Genomic DNA, 19,670 nt, shown 5'->3' with positions numbered 1-19,670 from the left:
TTGGTTTTTGACAGTGGCGGCTCTGCGAGCTACATCGACTAGAGTGACGACCACCAGTTGTTAGAGTGGACAACCATCGCCGGCGTCTTTCCAACATTAAGCTTAACGCATCATCTTCTCTTGCATCAGAGCACCCTCTTCGTTTGCACCATCCGGCAGAAGCGTTTGCAGTCGACCCACACCACTACGTCTTCTCTCGCCGCCTACACCTCGCACACCTTGCACACCTCGCGACCCTCCGCATCCAACGCCGCAACTCTTCGCCTCCTCTGACCGCCACCCCAAATTCTCTTTCGCGACCTCCTGATTCCACAAGCTACTTTGTCTCCGCTACCTGTCTCGCGCGCTCGCCTCGCAACCTTACGACCACGCACAATACCGTGCCGCAGGCCATCGCGGCCGCGTGCGCACACCGTTCATCATGAGCGACCTAGACCAGTGCGCCGCTCCTCCACCGCTCTCCCGGATCTGGCAATGCTAACAGATTGGCCAGGGCGATAGAGCAGCTGCGCGCATGTCGACCGATACCCGAAGCGCAGGTGCGCGAGCTGTGCTACAAGGCGCGTGAGCTGCTGATAGAGGAGGGCAATGTCGTGGGCGTGGACGCGCCGGTGACGGTGAGTAGGACGCGACCCTAGGTTCGTCTTGCTGGGAGGCTAATCCAATGGCTCAAGATATGCGGCGATATACATGGCCAGTTCCACGATTTGATGGAGCTCTTCCGCGTTGGGGGCGACGTCCCCGACACCAACTACCTGTTCATGGGCATGTGTAACCCTCAGTTGCGGAGGAAACAGGACTGACTTTTCCAGGCGACTTCGTCGACCGCGGCTTCTATTCATTAGAATCCTTTCTACTCTTACTCTGCCTCAAGGTGCGGTACCCCGACCGCATCACGCTGATCCGCGGCAACCACGAGTCGCGGCAAATCACGACCGTCTACGGCTTCTACGACGAATGCCTGCGCAAATACGGCAGCGCCAACGTATGGCGGTACTGCTGCGAAGTCTTCGACTACCTGGCCCTGGGCGCCCTCGTCTCGGGCGCCGCCTCGAATCTGGTCCCCACGCCGAGTCCGGACGACGCAAGCACGCAGCAGACAGAGGACCAGGAGATTGAAATAGAGATTCTAAACTCCAACAATGAGGTTATTAACCGGTACCCGCGCAACCTGCGCGCGTCTTCCCCTGGATCAAACGCCGCCGACACGTCGAGCTCGCCTCTGCGCGGCACGCCCACCAAAACAGGGCCCGCGGGAACAGGCGCTTCAGGATCCAGCTCAGGCTCCACCGGCAACCCGGGCGGTGCAGTACTCTGCGTGCACGGCGGACTCTCGCCGCTCATCGACACAATCGACAAGATCCGCCTCCTGGACCGCAAGCAAGAAGTGCCGCACGAAGGCGCCATGTGCGACCTCCTATGGTCCGACCCGGACGAAATCGACGGCTGGGGCCTGTCACCGCGCGGGGCGGGCTTCCTGTTCGGCGCCGACATTGTCAAGTGCTTCAACCACAAGAACGACCTGTCGCTCATCGCGCGCGCCCACCAGCTCGTCATGGAGGGCTTCAAGGAGATGTTCGACAACAGCATCGTCACCGTCTGGAGCGCCCCCAACTACTGCTACCGCTGCGGCAACGTCGCCGCCATCCTCGAGCTCGGCGAGGACGGCTCCAACGGCGGCTTCGTCAGCCGCTCAAACGGCGACGCCGGCCGCAGTGCCGGTGTTGGTGGCATGGCCGGTGCGAATGGCAACAACGGCAACACCAATGGCTTCCCCGATCGACCGCCCCGCGATGGGCCCGGCAGGCGCTATCGCGTGTTTGAGGCGGCACCGCAGGATTCGCGCGGCATGCCGGCGAAGAAACCTGTCGCGGATTACTTTTTGTAAGGTGTGAATGATGTGGATAAAGTGCATGCGTGATGATGGACTGGACTAGGTAGGGCAGATGTCTATGTAGACAATAGGATACCCCTCTTTCTTCTTCCGCTTGCTTCCTTTTCTGTGCGCAGTGCGGCACTATCCTTTTAAATGTGAATGTTGGGGTTTTGGGCTGCCGGCAGAGAAAGGCCAATGCATGTTAGTGTTAAGCTGACGGCCACCAGCCTTGTCAGGGTCACAGCTGTCACAAAACATCCATATGCTCCCGCTGCTACTGCCTGACTCACCATCCAACTGCCCCGCCCCCCCCCCCCCCCCCCCCCTCCCCCGCCTTGGAAATTTTTTCGCCCTCTCTTTGGTCTGGAGGGAAAAAATCAATGACAGTACACACGCCCCAAAACTTGTGTGTCAAATCTGCAAATTCGTGGACACGCGAGATTCAGATTCGGATTCGCGGCATTGGGCAGGGGCAGGGGCTTATTTCTCGCCCTACGAGTGGAATACCTAGCCGGCTACATGTGGAAGGAACCGTGAGAAGCTGACATGCTACTTCCTCTCTTGTACACACAAACGTGTGCCACCGCAGGTCTCTTTGCTCAATTCCTTTTGGCACACACATATACATGTACACACATGGAGAATTAATCGAGACGGTGGCATTTGATTTTATCACCAAAGGGGGAGAATCAAAATTATAAAAAAATCAAATTGAAAAATTGACGAATGACAACGCATCGTCTCGCCCTCTCTCTCTCTTTATTCTTTTTCAGGGGGTATTTGGTATATACAAACATCAACAAAGACGAGAAATAAAGGGGGACCCAACCAACGCCCAGTACCACCCACCCACCCACCCAGTCTGAGTCCGCCCCTTCCCTTTTTGAGTAGACGTGCTTTGCGTCGACTACCTAGATGAATGCCCAATACGTCACAGTAGGACGCCGTCTGCCTGTTCGTTGCATACTCCCATACGTAGGTATGACAGGTGTGGAATCAAAGATCAAGAAGGAGGGGGGCGGGCAGGTAGGAGGAGGAGGAGTAAAGCGAGAAGGCGGGACCAGCAGACGCCAAAAAACCAACGAGGCGCCTGCGAACCATCTATTCTCGATAGACGCGAATTGGCATTGCAACTGAAGCAGATGTCGAGACCGCAACCAAGCCCAACGCCCGCTCTCCCCCCGTCGACGGACCAGCCAAGCCGTCTCTCACTGATACCACTCCTCCTCATTGTACAGATTCGTCAACGAGCCAAATCGCAGCCCGCCAAAGCCATCCGCCGCTCCCGACGAACCCGCCGCGGCAACGCCTCCACCATCAACAGGCCCTCCGGTAGCTGCTCTGGCGCCGGCAGACAAGCCATTCAAGCCACTGGCAGGCCCAAACGGCGCAGCCGACGCAATGGGGCTCGTCGTCGCATTAGCAGCAGCACCGCCGCTGCTGGACCCTGCGAGGAATGCAGCGTCGTCGGCAGCACCGCCGGCGCGGCCCACGCCCCAGTTGTCGAAGCCGAGGGCCAGCGCGCTTTGGTCTCGGAACCACCAGTTGTCCTGGCTCTCGCGCAGCAGGGCGTCGACGCCGCCGAAAAGATCGCACGGCGAGCCGCCTGCCTGTTGGGCTTGCTGTTGCTGGTGCTGTGGGGGTTGTGAGGCATTCGTGGCCGTTGATGCCGGCGTCGCCGGATTCTGCTGCGGCGTGTGTATGTGCGAGTGTTGTTGGACGCCGGCAGCGCGTGGGTACTGCATGTCGGCTGCTGTTTGGGGCGGACCTGTATGGCTGCGATCCGTGCCATCTTGGGCAAGCGCTCCAAAGGCAGCGGTGATTGTGGAGCCGCCAAACGCGCCGTTGGAGCTTGTCGAAGGAAAACCAGAGGCATCCACGTAGCCGTAGGTCGCCAGATTCTTGGGCGCAACCACGGGTTTGGGTTGGATTGGTTGAGCTGGCGGGCTGAGACTTTTTCTCGGAATGTTTTCCGAGTATGACCCAAATTTGGCGTCGGTGCGGGCGAGGACGGCGGCAGCTTCTTCGGGGAGCTCGACGTTCCATTTGCGGATGAGGACTGAGAGGATGCTGAGAGTGCGGCGAGCGCAAAGCCAGCCTTCGGCGATTTCTTCAAGATGTTTGAGACCGTGGATGATGTCTCTTCGAGCATTCTTGTCGGGTAGGTTGAGTAGGTGAATGGTACATGCCGAGTGGGCAATGTAGACTGCGATGTTGCAAATCTGACGTAATCCGTGGGAGCGTTTGTAAAGCCTCAAAAGCTTTGAGACCGATTGAGCCGCTTGCGTGCAAAGTTTGCGGGGTGAGACATTAGGTGGTAGAGGTGAGCTGTGCTGGTTGTATTTGAGGAACGGACGGAAAAGGTGTATGTACAGAAGCTGGAAAAACATGCTGTCATAGGTCAGCGGAGGTCCTCACATGTAGCAGGTCACTTACTGCATGACAAGCATCGACGGCAGCCCGCCTTCTTTGGGCTCGAGTTCTTTTGGCAAGTCCCGACGCCAGGCCTCGAGCCTTTGGTGGAGTTCGCTCAATTTTTTGAGCTCTACTTGCTTGCCCTTTTGCTTGTCCATGTCACTAGGGTTGTAAAAGGCATTCATTAAATCGTTACTGATTTCGCAGAGGGCAGAAATCTGCCGCGCGACTGCTCTTGTACGAGCAGGTTGAGCATTCGCTTGGCTGAATCCGGAGTCGGTGTATGCACACCAGATCTCGGAATCTTCGTTTGGAAAAACTTCGAATTTGGGAACTGTAATCAGACTGGTTGGCAGCTGAGGTAAACGTCCCAAGTAATTGGACCAACACCTGTGCGCTAGTCAGCTTCAAAAACAGACATATACCGGAATGGTCGGAATCAAGCGGAAGCGCGTCCGATTGGAAAGACTCACTTGTCAAAGAGGAAGCAGCCCCAGAAAGTGACTCGGCGCGCATCTTCTTCATCGTCATCCAACGAGCGCTGACCTGATGAGAGTCCTCCTGAATCTAGATTCAGGCCAAGGTCACAAGCCATCCGGAAGCTCATGCCGCTGTAAACCCATCCCTTGGCCTCTCTCCCACAGCCAGCCTCGCGGACCGACATGAGAGCTAGCGCTTGAACCGTGGTCATCCTCGGCTTTTCGTGCAAGTCGTTTTCCATGATAATGCGTTTGGCTTCCTTGAAGAAGTGATCTCCTGCAGTGGTTGAGTCGTCTCGATTTGCGCGGGCAGCTGGTAGCGCCGTGAAATGACATCCTAGGGCTAGCATTGCATTGACGAGCAACGGAGTGCAGTACTTGCGCCCATCTTCTCCTGGCGGATTGCCCATCAAAAAGTCCCGGTAAAAGAGGTTCTTTGGTAGAGTCGTGAAGAAGGCGTAGTGCCACACAAAGTACATGTTGATGAGGTGCATGATGAGTTCCGAGTCCTTGGTGACGGTCGTCCAAGAGGCAATGGGATCCTCTTGTTGTTGTTGATACTCTGACATTGAAGTAGACAACTCGTTGTCGTCGCTTTCATCGGCACCTTGGTTCAGGTATATCAAATTCGACGTGCCACCAATATACCTCTGCGAACCGTCTTCTAGCCTCAAGTGGCCCATTTTCCCAGACAATTGCGTTTCAAACGTCGGCTGCATCGCAGGCGTCGAGTCGCTCGACGGCGATATTTCCTCTTCCACATCGGGCAAGCCTTGCTCTTTCAAGAGGATTTGTTCCGCAATCACGTCCAAACTCTCGCACGTCCGTATCTGCCGTACCAAGCCAGGCACTTCATCTTCGGGGTAGTTTAGGATGGCCTGGATCAGGGTCTCCAAAGTCGAGTTTTTGGTGCGCAGCTGGTCAATGTCCTTCTTGTACACGCCCTTGCGGCGATGGTCGGATCCCGGGTCATATATGCACTCGGTGTTGTATACGGATGCGCAAGCGGCGCAGGCGGGGGTGTTTCCATCGCACTGCAAGCGCCAGAGTCAGCGGCCATGCTGTCGAAGTATGGAGGTAATTTCTTGCCTTTGATTTGCGGCGCCGGCAGGCTATGCAGGCGGTGCTCACGCAGCGGCGCTTGGCCTGGTCGTCCATGCCATCTTTGCGCTTGTTCCTGGGCCGTACCTTTGCGGCTTTTGCGGCGGCGGCAGCATCTTGGGATTCATCGGTCGTGGGATTGCGCGCCTGGGTTGCAATGTCGCGAGAGAGCATCCTCGAGTCCGCGTCCAAGTCCATTGGTTCGCATTGCGGATCTCTTCACACGTCCGCGGAGTTATGTGGGTAGTACCAGCAAGACAGGACTGCGGAATGCGGGCGCGGAGGGCGGGGGTGGGGTTCAAAAGTGGCAGATAGACTTGCTACTCGCTCATGCGTCGAGGGTGGTGGTAGTAGTTGGTCGCGCATGGCGGAGGAGCATTGAAGGATGAGAGATGGGAATTTTGTCAGCAGCGTCCCTAGTCGATACTACTGGACATGGGCATTGCGGCCGCGTGCAGTCATTCGCTCCTCCACGCCTTATCAGCAAACACCACAACCCCAGATTGCTTTTCCCTGCTCCTCCACAGCCGTAGCGGCCGCTTCGGCAGCCTGGTTTGGCAGGCGCCTACCCGTACCTTAATTCTGTTGATCCGGAAGATCACTGTCTGCATCGTGCGCCATCTGCGACACATCTGGCCCTCACACGTCACGTCTCTGGCCTCAACACCACGTCCCTCTTCTATCTGCATGTCCCTCGCACTCTTCAGCTCAAGATGCGTCTTTTTTGAGACCCCTCTCGGCCGTCCTATCTATCAAGCCTGTTGGACGGCCCGCAAGCGCAGGACGGGACAGCATGCTAGACATACGAGGCCTATCAGCCCAGTGCCGTGGGTTTGGCATGCCTCTTGACCCCTCATGCGCAATCCAGATCGACCAGGCGTTCGGCCTATAGGACAGGTCTTGTTCTGGCAGGGCTTATCCAGACTCGATGATAGGCTGACAAAAGCAAGCATGCCATTGGGCTGTGCACGTTCTACGCCAATTCCAAGAAACCTCCAATCAACCATTGCCTTTGTATGGTCGACTGCTGTGAACGCAAGATCCCGTCCTTGTTAATCGTTCGGTTGACATTGGGTGGTTATGACCAACATCGTTGCAAATTCCAATATGTCAAGAGCATGGAACAGTCAAAATCCACGCGGGAAGCTGTTTAGCAAAAAACACCAAAACTTGAGTCCAATGGATGCAAGTATGAAGCAAGTGGCTGAGATTTGGGACCATCATCCCAGCATGTCTATCCAAGAAGGAAGGGCCCGCTGCCTTGGTAATGACATAACCCGAGGAGTCTCGGACAGTTTATGCTAATCCCAGAAAACCAGACTGCTTCGAAGTCTTGCTCTGGGTAGTTTGGGGTTTGACCGTTGAAGCTCGGGATCCCCTTTTCAGTATTTTATACGCCTCGGAGCTTGCCTCTCACGCGCGAAAGTATTCGCAAGGTCCCTTTGCCAGCATTCAAAAATCGTTTCCTACTTCTCCTACAACATGATTTCCCGTTTGAACTACCAGCTTCCTTTGCCCATTCGAGATTCCGCGCTTCCTACTCGCTTCCAAACCAGGAGGAGATATGGAAATCGTAAAGAGGCAAAGCAAACTGAGCTTCCTCTTCCGCCTTGGCTCTATTAAAAAAACAAAGGTTGACATCTCACGCTGCAGGTAATTTCTTATACTGCGGTACAGGCGTTCTAAGAAATATATGGCAGGCTTGTGTCCTCCCGTTCCGATCGGGGAGTTTTCTACAAGCGCGTACCGCCATGCCGTTTCTACTCCGCAGGTCAGTCACTAGTTGCCGCTTCCGAACTGACACACATATGGCGTCCAACATGCATCACGGCTGCTTCATGGCAGCGCTAGCGTCGTCACTCCAGCAGCCAAAGTTTGGATCTTGGTTACTGAATTACTTTACGTACGGGAAAGGCACTGCCTCCGATTCCTTCCAGCGTCTGGCGGTCAGGCGGAGAAGAAGAGCTTGGTACTTTCCTTGCTTTCCATACTTGATTTCCTTGTTTTCTGAGACCCGTCTGCTGTAAAGAGGAGGAAAGGTGGACGACTTTCTGCTGATCCGATGCTCTTGCTGGCTTGCTGGCGGGGAGGCTGTAGACGCAAAGGCCCAGTAGATCGCAGGTCGATCGTGACCGGTGGCAGTGACAACGAATTCCATCACCGGTCATGATGGCAGGTATAGTTGGATAGATCAGTAGAGCCGGCCGTTTGAGAAGAGACGCTTCCTTGGCCGGCGTCAGAATGCTGCGTCTCGAATGGGATAGGAGATACGCATTGCTCTTGCAATTTTCGCACAATGGGTGTGCTATTTTGTCCATGCTCTTGCAGTTCAGGCAGCCTTTCCAAAGCTCTTTCCGATGAGTCAAAGATGGACGATAAATTCCAAGACACATGACGCGCAAAGCTGGGGGATGACAAGAAGCTGTGATTGCCCGGTCGAGAGCGGAGCGTGAGGCGGTCTGTTTCACCAAGTGCCTGGGAGCAGGTTTGTTGGTTTGGCAGCCCAGGGCAGCAGCGGAGACATGGATGGTCAGGGTCCCTGACTACTGCCTTAGGCTGCGAGGCTAGAGCAGCTTGCCAGTGACGTCATAGTATCTTCACTTAGGCAGGTACCTTGATGTGGGCAACCAAAGTTTTCAACCACCTCTCGAGGATGATGGAATTCCTACTACGAAATGGGAAATTGGGTCACGCATGCAGATTAACCTCAATTGGATTCGCTTTACCTCACTCGAATTGAACTCCCAACGCAAGTGAGCGTAGATCTAGCAAATGGAAAGAAAATAGAATTCATAGCAGCATAACCCTACACCATCGAACCGACATGCCATCGTAAGTCATGACACACAATCCAATCGAATCCAGCTTCCAACACGCTCCCCTACTCAAGGACCCACCCGACATCTCTCACACCTCAAAACAACTCCTTCCCCACCCTCCTCTCGACCTCTTCCAACAGCGCCAGCAGCGCCTCCCTCCTCGCCCTCGCCGGATCCGCATCTTTGTCCTTGGGCCCGGCCGCAGCAGGGACGCCCGGCCCCTTGAGCACGAGCTTGTAGCGGCTGGTTTTGGACTCTTCGTTCTTGGGCGCCGCGACGAGGGCGTGGCAGAGACCGGTCGGCGCGAGCGCGGTCGAGATGCGCAAGCGCGGCGTCGAGGGGAACACGATGGAGGCGGATTCTGTGGGAGAGAGTTAGTGCTGCGAGGTTGGCGAGGAAGGAGAAAAGCTGCGGCAGTTGGAGAAGGGGGTGGTTGTATTCGCGCGGACACTGCGCGGCGGCAGCGGTGGTGGTGCAAGATTGGTTGCGCAAAGCGCAAAAGCTCAACGCAGTTCAGCTCAGCTCACCTTGGATCCTCTCGACCAAGTCCGTCATCGTGGTGACCTCGAGGTACTTGGGCAAGTTGATTTTATTGTCAACCTTTGGGGCAGGCAGTGACACGGGCGCAGCAGGTTCCGGGGGCGGAATATATTTGGGCGTGTAGCCATTGGTCGCCGGTCTAAAAGCGCCATTGGCAAGGTGATGATCTCCGTTGGCGATAGGTGGTCTACCATTGGTCGGAGCTTTTGTTTTGTTGGTGTTCATGGCGAAGATTCGGGAAGAGGATGATGCTGTATTGGTAGGACTAGAGGCGCAAAGTGGTAGTACAGAGGCAGACACGAGAATAAGTGGCACAGCACAGCAGTGACAGGAGCCGGACAGCTAGGGTTATTTAGCTACATGCAGCGCGATGGCGTCCGGCTGGCCTTGTCAGCGTCATATTCTGGAGCTGCGAGCTACCTGGAGGGATGGTGCGGTGGGATGGAAGAGAGTGGCACACTGTGACGTCGTTCCTCGCCAGGGTCGACAAGGATTAGGTGCTGGCGGGGGCTGTTCGCCTTATAGACCACAAGCTGCGGCGGCCAATAGAAGGAGGTGTGCTGGGACTGCAGCTACCTCCCGCTGACGCCAGATGCAAAACGACGGCGGGTAAGCAGGGGGCACCGGAACCAAAATCAAGAAGTTGGACAGCTGAGGGAGAGCTTGAGCATATGTTCAGGAACTCACATAGGACTTGCGCGCATGGTGGTAGCGTATTTGTCACGCCTTTTAATACTATCTCAATGCTAAGAGGCAGACAGTCTTTCCACAAGAATAGCTCAACATGGCTTTGTCTACCGTCAAGGTGATTCAGTGCCGTCCCGGAACGCCGTTGCTATTTCTCCCGCTATGCAGAGCCGCCTGTTGCCCAAGATTCCAAAGGCCATGCGCTTACGACTTGTACTTCTTCGAGGAAAAGAAGTGATGCTTTTTCTTCTCCTTCTCCGGCTTGCCGCTCGGTGTTTGACTTGCAGCAGGACTTGGCGCTCTGCCATTGAGGTTCATGTTCTGCATCTGAGCCGCCGGGGGCGTCGGAGGGAGTGGTGCCATGGCCTGAAGTTCGCCCAACTTCTTGTGGGCTGGAGGAGCCGGTGGAGGTGGTGAAGGCTCCTTCTCGAACAAGTGATCTGGAGCCTGTGGCTTCGGCAAATCTGCCGGGATTCCCAGGCGTCGCCGATCCATACCGAGGTCGCTGGCTTGACGCATAAAGAGGCCAGGGGAGAGCATATGCGACGTCGCCAGGAAAACCTCGCGGGAAGTAGCCTGGCTGATTTCATAACATGCACGCGACTCCGAGTACGTCGCGCCGCCTGCCATGAAAACAATGACGCGCTGACGTGGTTCAACGTTGTTGAGTCGAGATTTGGCCCAAGTGGGTTTTGCAGAACGCAAAGAAGAGGCAGCCATGCTTTCTTGTGACGCGGCGAAATCTGCTGCTGCACCTGTTTGGGGTTTGGTAAAGGGGAAAACATTCTCGTCAAGTGTGCCACGAATGTGGTCTTCGAGCATACGTTTGAGATTCGTCTCAAACCGGGAAAGCGCATACTCGTCATCGACGGCACCGTTTCGCTGCTTCGGCGGGAAGAGGGACGCAGGTGGCGGTTCTTTGTCTTTCAATGGTTTCGCTACGCGAGCTCCAAGCAGTCCGAGGTTCTGAAGGACAGCGGTATCCTGTGGCGGTAGTTGCGCGTGCGCGAGTAGCATTTGAAGATCTGAAGGCAGCAGGCCATTTTTGTAAAGTAAGTAGAGAGCTATCAGCCGGAGCCGATCAGAGTGTTTGATGCTCTCCTCATCAAGAAGGCGCACCAATTGGTCGGCCAAGTTCTTGGGCTTCTTGAAATCTTCATCCAGACCGGTCGCCAAAGACTGCATCGGGTTAGCTTCGACACTTGATTGGTGTGCGATTCACTTGCCTGCTCGACCGATGATACATCAGGCAACTTGTTCCTCTGGAACAGGTTCATACACTCTTGCGCCATGCTCAGATGCAAAGAGTATGCTCCCTTCATCTCTTGAAACTGAGGTAGACCAGCAAGCATGTCCTTGATTGCATTTAGGTTGTTGGCGTTGCTGCTGTCCGTTTTGGTGAAGTGAGGATTCTCGTCAATGAACTTTTGGAAGTCGCTCATGAGCTTTTCAATCGTATCCTTCATGTGTCGGTGGCGGTTTTCGACCCAAATCTTGTCCTTCTCTCCTATCTCCATTTCCTTTTCTTCTTCGTCGGCCTGACCTTCGTTGAGGACCGTTTTGTACGTGACCTTGTCGCCATCTTTGACAGGAAGTAGGTCGTGAACCATGGCCTGATACGAAAACTCGTGGATCAGAGGTGCGCACAAGTCCATGGATCTATCGACAATGTACAGGATCCCAGTAGGTCGGTTCGAGGGCGGCGGGAAATTCTGGTGGTACTTTGCGTACTTGTCGATTTCATCCTGGACAAATCTGGCCAGATGTCCGCAGAGGACGCTGGCTTCATGAAGCGGGTTCCTCGGCTTGTAGTAACGAATTGTGGGATATTCTCCGAGCGAAACGCATATGGATACAATCTGGACAAGGTCAGCATTGTCCTTTGGTCCTGCACATTCTGTCCACACCTTCTGAGCCAATTCCTCCATGTGCCGCCGAACCAAGTTGTTGCATGCTGGATGGTAGAGAACCGGGAAACTCCACGGGTCTCGGAACGTAATCAGGTGCGACTCTCGTGGGAAGTACTCGGCGCTGAGTATTTTGAACAGAACGATTTGTTCTCTTGCGTTTGCGGATTTGTCTATTCTTTCTCGCAAAGGTCCTGGAAGTACTGCGGCGCATTAGCGCGTTTTGGAACCTCCGGCGAGAGGGATTGCATACGCGATGTCCAGATTAGATAGGTCTTTCTGTAACGCCGGCGCTCAAAGTCTGCCATGAGACAGTCTACAATGTGTGGTTGTGGAGACAGAATGTATATGACGTCCATATCTTGATTCATGGGCCTGCGGTCCATGATCTGCTCGATGTCTGGTGGTAAGTCAGGTATAGAAGGAAGCGTCGACACTAGCAGAGCGCGTACTCGTAATGTTCTCGTTCAAGATGTCATCTTCGTTGACTACATTGTCAATGAGCTTGCGACTGGCCTCATCGACGACCAAGACTTTCCACTGGATTGGTTATGCGTTAGACGGGCGTGGGTCGAATTCGACGGGTCAAAGACGCACCTCTCGGCGTGCTGTGTTGCGAATGGTGTCGAGAATGACTGAAAGCAGTGTCAGCCTGATGCGAGAGTAGTCATGTGGGTATGAAGCTCACGGTCGCGCTGTATATCAATCATGGAGGACCCCATGTTGAACGAGGGCGCGAGGCAGCCGTGTAGCGGGTCAGATGCGACTGAGATGGCGGGGCGCGGCGCACTATCTCAAAGCGAAGTACTAGAGCTGGTAGACGTCGGTGTGCAAACGGTGCAGAGGTAAAAGTGCCAGCAGTTGGACAAGAAAGTTTGCGAGCAGGAAGAGCAAGCAGAAAGGTGAGAGGCGCGTTCAGGGAGCTCTGGTCGGGGGTACGGGTGTGGAGTTGATGCGGATGCTCAGGCACCGGGCGCTGCAACCAACTAGCTGTGCTAGGACCACACTCTGTTACCGTACATGACTTAGTAAGTCGGCGTTGCAAGCAGCTTTTTGCCGACACAATTTCACGCCGCCTTTGCCATCATCATTCACGCTTTTTGACCCGAGACATTATCACGACTTCCTGCTATCCCAATTGAAACCCGCTCGCCTCGCCCTCCTTCCACGAAACGGCTCCTGACGGTCCATGTTGACAACAGCGCGCCGCCGACAAACATGTCTGCTCTGCACGCCCGTCCGCCGTAGCTTGCTGCGCCCAGCGCGAGCCTCGTTCCATGCCTCCTCCTCGCTCGACCGCCAACAGAGCAAAGTTCGCCGTTTAACAGTCCCCGGTAGTGTTGCTAGACCCAGTGTCCGACCCGGTCTCCGATCCAGTGTCCGAGTAGATCGTGCGCAAATACCCAAGATCAAAGATCAGGCTCGAGATCCGGCAAAATTTAAGAAATTCGTCTTCGCTCGTCTGACAACTCAAGCCAATGCACTGAAGAACACTCCGGTATTTGAAGGCATGGGACTTGATGTAAAGAAAAAGTATGCGGCCTGGACCACCTTTGTGCAAAGGCTTGAAAAGGACTTTGAGCACTACGCCAGGCCACGAGAAGGCCAAAATGAAGAGTTGGGGAGGCTATGGAAGACACTACAACAAGCTTTACAGGAAAGAGGACCGTTCGGGCTTGATAAGCAGATCGAGACGAGCTTTTTGGGCCATCTTGCGTCCAGAAAATTTATCGACAAGGACTTGTACAATTCTCAAAAGGCCATGGCCGATTTGCGTTATCCCACCGAGTGGTTCGCCAATACTCGCTCTAGGCCAAGAAAGATTATTATGCACGTAGGACCAACGAATTCGGGCAAAACATACCACGCTCTCAAACGACTCGAGGAAAAGGGCGGTGTTTATGCTGGACCGCTACGCCTTTTGGCCCACGAAGTCTATACGCGCATGAATGCAAAAGGAGTCAATGCCAATTTGGTCACTGGAGAAGAAAGAAGACGATCTCACCTTGATGGCCCGTTGAAAGTAACGGCTTGCACGGTTGAGATGGTTCCTCTCGCGACGAAAATCGGCGTGGCTGTCATTGATGAAATTCAAATGATTGGCCACATTGACCGTGGCTGGGCCTGGACTCAAGCTGTCCTCGGTGTCCAGGCTGACGAGGTGCATTTGTGCGGAGAAGTTCGAAGTGTTCCCCTTATCAAGTCACTGGCCGCGTCCATGGGCGAGGAATTCGAAGTTCGGAATTATGAACGTTTGACCCCTCTGGATGTCGACGAGAAACCCATTGGCCCTGATCTTAAAGGCCTTCGGGCGGGCGATTGTATCGTCGCTTTTTCGAAGCTCGATATCCACGCAATCAAGCAGAAAATTCAGCAAAAGTTTGGCTATAAAGTGGCAATAGTGTACGGCAGTTTGCCCCCGGAAACACGTGCTGCACAGGCGCGCCTATTCAATGACCCTGACAGTGGCTATGATATCCTAGTGGCCAGTGATGCTGTTGGTATGGGCCTCAACCTGTAAGTTGCCTGGATGAAAGCCATTGGGTCACGTTACTAACTCCATGCAGGAGCATAAAGAGAATCATCTTCCACACCACGTATAAATTCAACGGATTCGAAACTGTGAGGCTATCATTGCCCGACTTCAAACAGATTGCGGGTCGCGCGGGACGTTTCAAGACCGCATACCAAGCCAATAAAGACGCCCAAGCTGTCAATGGAACCACGAGCCAGGAAGCTGTCGTAGAAGAGAAGACTGGCGGACTCGTAACTGCCATAGAGCGTGACGACTTTCAATTTGTCAAGGCAAACTTGAAAGCAGAGCCAGAACCTTTGAAAACAGCGGGCATCTTTCCTCCAGACGCCATTGTCGAAAGATTCGCCACCTTTTTCCCCCCAAGGACACCATTCAGCTTCATCCTCCTCCAACTCGTGGAACTCGCCCGAGTCCATGATCGGTTTCACATGTGTATGTTGAAAGATCAGCTTGCGATTGCCGACGTCATACAGTGTGTGGACGGTCTTTCGGTGTCTGAAAGACTGACGTTCTGCATCTCGCCGGCCACCGTCATTAAACCATCTGTAATCGGCGAGGTTCCGTTCGAGAACAAGCTTTTGATAGAGATGGCACGATGTGTGGGTGAACACAGGTCTGGCGCCCTATTAGATATTCCCGGGTTCGGCTTCGAAGCTTTGGATATGGCATCTGAAGACCTCACCACCCCTGAGCAGCGCAGAGTGAGACTTGGCCGACTGGAGTCATTGCACAAGTCTCTGGTTCTATACCTTTGGCTGAGCTACCGCTTCTCTGGTGTTTTCACCACCCGATCACTCGCATTCAAGGCCAAAGAATTGGTCGAGGAGGCGATTGAAAAGCATCTCACTGAACAGGCCGAATCGGCGGCGGATCGCCTGGCGGAGAGGAGACGTGCATTGAAGAGAAGTTCAGAGTCGATCCGAGATCAATTGAGGGAAACCCTCGAGGAATCGGAGCGACAAGATCAACGGGGCGAAGGTGGAGCTATTCCACACGGAAGCTTCAATGAAAACGACGAAGTTCTCGACATTCCGGAGGAGCCTGTTGTTGATGAGGTCGCGGACGAAGACGAAGCCGTTGATCAAGAGGTGGAAGTCTCTGAGAACTCGGAAGCCGTTTCCGAACATGAGGATTCAGCGGTCGTTTCGGAACACGAGGAGGATTTTCCAGAGCATGAGAATAGGCCGGATGACTTTTCGCTGCCAGAGGAGTTTTCTGGCAACCAGCAAGAGGGACATGGTTCGGTTTCAGAAGAGGCTGCTGAAGAAGGCCAGCAAGAAAGGGAGCACACCCCCGTTGCCGATGCTGAAGGCCATGACGACCAATCTGGGAAAGACGAGGCCAGAGAAACGAGTTCAAAGGGTGCTTGATCAATGATATAGTCTTGGTTGGATGGCTCGGGGAAAATGGCGTTGAACGGGACTGGAAAGGCGGATCAAAAGATGCATGATGAGCTTTTCAATATCCCCTGTACTTTTAGCATTTGAAGTGTAGACATGACTGAATAGACTCCTCCACTCGCAAACATGCAGTAGGCCGCGTGAGAAATGGATGTGAGGCAGGATGTTTGAATCTCTCTGTAGTGTCCTCAGACTTGGTCCTTTGCACAAGTCTTGGTTGACGTTGTCATCTTTTCAAGAGTGGCGCAGGTGGCACAGGTGGCGCCAATCGGATCTGGCGGGATCCGGCCATGGAAATTGCCCAGCCAGGCTGCCGCCGGTCCCTAGCGACGACTCCCGCCCAGACCTTTCAACATCACCACACCACCGCTTCTCCTTCACCTGCGATTCCTCTTCTCTCCACGCCTGCGGTTTGTTTCGACTCTTCTGATCTACGGTCGCATCGGCCGCCTACCTTTCATCATGGCAGCCTCGTCGCTCTTCGAGGTGCCTCGCCCCAAGGTAAGCGCATGCCCACTATCCTTCACGATCCACGCGCTGACGCTGCTGTCCAGACGTTTCTTTACGCAATGTCACTACGAACAGGCGTGGAGCTCATAGTCCTCACCATTCTTGTCAACAAGATCACTGGATTCTACGGCATACTTGCCCTCGCTACCGGCTACCACGTCTCGCCGCTCCAGCTCTCCATGTACATTTACTCCATCGTCGCCTTGTTCCTGACAGTCTACCTCGCGCAATACATCCGGAAACAAGATCCTCTACGCTGCCTCGCCCTGGCATGGTTCTACGCGATTGACACCGTCATCAATGCCGCATACACGGCCGCCTTTGGAGTTGCGTGGTTCCTGGTGCTTGCGCAGCACCCGCATGAGACCAAGCCCGACGGCGCTGCTGGGGGGCCTGGTGGAAAGATGATTGGCGACACATCTGGCTTCACGAGTCCCAAGTACAACGTGTCCGAGGTCGGTGTTGTTGCGGAGCCCGCGTCGGGCTACAAGACTGGACAGGATGCCGTCGCTGTAGGCAGCACCGATGGCTTTCATGCAGCCGGCCTCGGCGGCGCAGTCTTCCAGAGCGGCAGCATCACCAGTATTTCAATCATTAGCACACTATGGGCCGTCCGAATCTACTTTGTGGTCATCATGCTCGCCTACGCGCGTAGCATCTTGCGGCAACACATCATGATGACATCAGCCTCGCAATACACGGTCCACACGGGCAGCCCGTCGGACTCGATGGCCGAGAACCCCTTTGGAGAGAACCGCGAGGAGGGTCAGGGCTGGCAGGGCAAGCTGGGCCGCTTCATGGTGTCGTTTGGCAAGGAGTATTGGCTAGGCCGGGACGAGGACGGCGAGTGGATGCGCGGCATGGGCGGCAAGTTTAGGAAGAGCACCAGCCTGGAGCCGCCGCCGGGCGTGCACGAGAGGGAAAGGAGGCGACGCAGTGGAACTGGCCCGCCTGCTCCCCCGCCGCAGTTGCCCAGGATTTCGGGCCCCGACACCCCCCGGGAGAACGGCCAGTAGGTGTACAAGACTCGTGGTTGCAAGCAAATTCTTAGCTTTTGGACGGACGGATGGCGACACGGTGTTGAGGAGATGATTGGATCGGTCGTCTTGCTTTGGGTTCTTTCTCCTTTTTCGTTTTTTCGTTTACGGCACCCAACCACCCACCACCAACCCCTTTCTCGTTTAGGCATTTGCATCGGAGCGGAGCGGAGCGGGAGTGAGCGGCCAAACTCGAATGTTATGATTCTAATGACATTTTGGCAACTGCCGCTTTGCTGCCGCTGAGATTTGTTTTTCATTTGAAAGCATTTGCGGAAGCGCACTGGAAAAATACCCTCGCTATATATCGATTATTGGTAGTTCGTAATTGCTAGGTACCTCTTTGACTTGTGTCACCATTGATGTCCTGGATCTACTGACGACGTCTCATTTTCGATCCTGATTCTTCCCAATATTTCGTCCCAAAGTTTTGGGAGTGAAGGATTTGTTACGAGTTGGGATTTCTCAGTCTGTCGACTAACAGTCAACATTCTCTATTTTCGCCACTGATGTATGCGCTAGACCCATTGACGTCTCCGTTTTGCTTTGCCAATAAACAATCTCAAAAACTTTTGGCATGTGAGATAGATGGGTGTCGAGTGATTTGACAGCGTCGTCGTCACCAGTGAGGCACTGACATTCCGCCCATCCAAAATCCTACCGTCATTTACCAAGTTGAATCAAATGGGGGGCTCTGAATGGGCAAGGCAAGGCAAGCCTAGGTGACGTTGACTCGCAACGCGCTTCAGCTTGTGCTTCTACCTCTACTTGATTCGACACTGCACCGAACTCTCTCCTGAGTCTTCTCTCCTGCCGTGCGCGTCTGCCCTTCAGTGGCAAATGGTACGAGATGGGGAGCGCTCGTTCCAAAAGCATCTCATCTGTCTGTCTATGTAGTCTACCGTCCCCGCAGCGGACGAAACAGCGCAGTTTGTGTGGCGTGGCGTAGAGTTGGCACAAGCTCTGGCACAAGCTCTAGCTAGTACGTACCCCGATCTAAACGAAGTCACTGGGCGTTTGCCGATGAGGAAGCGGCTTGGGCTTCTGAGTGTGGTGCCCTGATGATTGGTAAAGGAGGAAGGGGGTGGGCTGGAGGTGTTTGTTGATTTGGTGTTCTGGGTTTGAAGTGTTTGTGGATATGCGTGTGTTTGTGTTGTGGTGATTTGGGGTCGAATAGATGGGAGATGGGGACGGGGACGCGAGGTTTGGATGCTATGTTGGAGTATATAGCTGCGCAGCGCTCGTGGTTTGCCAGACTTGAAGGGTCTCTCTCGGGTCTGAAGTTTGAGTCGAGTGCTTTGCATGCCTTTCCGCTATTCTGCTCTCCATAGATTAATCATAGTCCCGCGGAGGAGGACTCATTGATGGCAATGAGAGAGAAACAGAGAAAAGAGCTGGGTGCTGGAGGATAATGCAGACTTGGTATATAGATGAATGAAAAATGCTCATGTCCTGTGGATGATGTGTCCCTGCAGCCCCTTCCCTTGCCGCGCTACATGTACCTTCAGTAGAAAGCCTGTGATGACCTGCTGCCGCAACGATGTCTCCACCAGACGTACCATGCTGTACCGATAACACCGTGACGACGCCGTATACCTCTGCCTCTACCTCTACCCAAAAGCTTCCTCGCCTCAGCGTCCCCCAGTGTCCGCTCGCCCACCTAAACCGCCCTGCCCCCCTAATCCGCCATGGCCTTCAAACGCTCATCAACCCCCTCGAGCTCCTCCTCGCTCCCAATCTCAATGATGCGATTCACCTCGGCCGTGTTGCGCAGCAGCTCCTTGGCGCCGGCGTACAGCATCTTGAGCTCGGCGTTGGCCGTCACCGGCAGGTAGTACAGCATGACATATGGAACGGAGAGGCGGCCGGAAGGCAGCGTCAGCGGGTACGAGAGCAGCACGAAGCGTGGCGAGTGGTCTGGCAGGTCCTCGGAGAGGTCGCGCAGGTCGGTGTAGATGTCGTCCGAGGCTGGCGCGATTTCGAGCGTTTTCTTGTCGATTTGGTCTGCGGGGGGTAAGCATATGGGTAGGTTTTTGGTGTTGCGGTTGCGGTAGAGCACGCGGTGGGGCATGGAGACGCGTACAAACAACGGCCTGCGGGTCTTTGGCACGGCTGGTGCCGAGCCTAAACTTGCGCAGCTTTTCCTTGGTCTCGGGCGAAAAGGTGTAGAGCCTAGCTTCGGAGGCCTGCAAAGCCGTTAGCAAGGCTGCTCTGCGCGATCGGATCGACAGGGAGATGATGATGGTTGGACACTGACCATGGTGCGGACCAGCTCCTGGCAAAGACAAAAATTTTGTTCGAGGGTGACGAGGGGATGTTTGATTGCGGCCGGTGTCGTATAGGGAATGTATTCAAGACGATGT

General features: G+C 54.6%; 7 protein-coding genes across 7 annotated transcripts; 3 read left to right on the top strand and 4 right to left on the bottom strand.

The window, feature by feature from the left end:
* The first annotated feature begins 50 nt into the window (after positions 1-50).
* On the top strand, positions 51-2,057 carry BKA78DRAFT_315367 (Metallo-dependent phosphatase-like protein). The gene is made up of 4 exons (XM_066888537.1): positions 51-438; positions 494-617; positions 675-765; positions 813-2,057. The coding sequence occupies exons 1-4, from the start codon at positions 422-424 to the stop codon at positions 1,886-1,888; spliced, it is 1,308 nt and encodes a 435-aa protein (XP_066744781.1). The 5' UTR covers positions 51-421; the 3' UTR covers positions 1,889-2,057.
* A 671-nt stretch (positions 2,058-2,728) lies between these two features.
* On the bottom strand, positions 2,729-6,228 carry BKA78DRAFT_380082 (fungal-specific transcription factor domain-containing protein). The gene is made up of 4 exons (XM_066892960.1): positions 5,860-6,228; positions 4,765-5,804; positions 4,313-4,681; positions 2,729-4,267 (listed from the first exon to the last, which is right to left on the bottom strand). The coding sequence occupies exons 1-4, from the start codon at positions 6,067-6,069 to the stop codon at positions 3,085-3,087; spliced, it is 2,802 nt and encodes a 933-aa protein (XP_066744780.1). The 5' UTR covers positions 6,070-6,228; the 3' UTR covers positions 2,729-3,084.
* A 2,058-nt stretch (positions 6,229-8,286) lies between these two features.
* Positions 8,287-9,547, bottom strand: BKA78DRAFT_315362 (uncharacterized protein). The gene is made up of 2 exons (XM_066888536.1): positions 9,218-9,547; positions 8,287-9,051 (listed from the first exon to the last, which is right to left on the bottom strand). The coding sequence occupies exons 1-2, from the start codon at positions 9,453-9,455 to the stop codon at positions 8,786-8,788; spliced, it is 504 nt and encodes a 167-aa protein (XP_066744779.1). The 5' UTR covers positions 9,456-9,547; the 3' UTR covers positions 8,287-8,785.
* Positions 9,548-9,931: 384 nt separating this feature from the next.
* Positions 9,932-12,773, bottom strand: BKA78DRAFT_315359 (Sec1 family superfamily). The gene is made up of 7 exons (XM_066888535.1): positions 12,513-12,773; positions 12,422-12,459; positions 12,277-12,364; positions 12,078-12,224; positions 11,825-12,027; positions 11,144-11,776; positions 9,932-11,096 (listed from the first exon to the last, which is right to left on the bottom strand). Exons 1-7 carry the CDS (start codon positions 12,544-12,546, stop codon positions 10,122-10,124), a joined length of 2,118 nt encoding a protein of 705 aa, XP_066744778.1. The 5' UTR covers positions 12,547-12,773; the 3' UTR covers positions 9,932-10,121.
* Positions 12,774-13,334: 561 nt separating this feature from the next.
* On the top strand, positions 13,335-15,730 carry BKA78DRAFT_250806 (P-loop containing nucleoside triphosphate hydrolase protein; the record flags this gene model as incomplete). The annotated part of the gene is made up of 2 exons (XM_066884605.1): positions 13,335-14,341; positions 14,392-15,730. The coding sequence occupies 2 exons, from the start codon at positions 13,335-13,337 to the stop codon at positions 15,728-15,730; spliced, it is 2,346 nt and encodes a 781-aa protein (XP_066744777.1).
* A 492-nt stretch (positions 15,731-16,222) lies between these two features.
* BKA78DRAFT_251249 (Inositolphosphorylceramide synthase subunit Kei1-domain-containing protein) lies at positions 16,223-17,286 on the top strand (the record flags this gene model as incomplete). Its single annotated transcript, XM_066884636.1, has 2 exons — positions 16,223-16,261; positions 16,315-17,286. 2 exons carry the CDS (start codon positions 16,223-16,225, stop codon positions 17,284-17,286), a joined length of 1,011 nt encoding a protein of 336 aa, XP_066744776.1.
* A 1,699-nt stretch (positions 17,287-18,985) lies between these two features.
* On the bottom strand, positions 18,986-19,567 carry BKA78DRAFT_353159 (uncharacterized protein; the record flags this gene model as incomplete). The annotated part of the gene is made up of 3 exons (XM_066891501.1): positions 18,986-19,311; positions 19,391-19,493; positions 19,559-19,567. The coding sequence occupies 3 exons, from the start codon at positions 19,565-19,567 to the stop codon at positions 18,986-18,988; spliced, it is 438 nt and encodes a 145-aa protein (XP_066744775.1).
* Positions 19,568-19,670: the final 103 nt, after the last annotated feature.

This window comes from Phyllosticta capitalensis (genome assembly GCF_038381095.1).
Source record: "Phyllosticta capitalensis strain CBS 128856 chromosome Unknown BKA78scaffold_5, whole genome shotgun sequence".
NCBI lineage: Eukaryota > Fungi > Ascomycota > Dothideomycetes > Botryosphaeriales > Phyllostictaceae > Phyllosticta > Phyllosticta capitalensis.
This window is presented reverse-complemented; position numbering and strand designations above follow the sequence as displayed.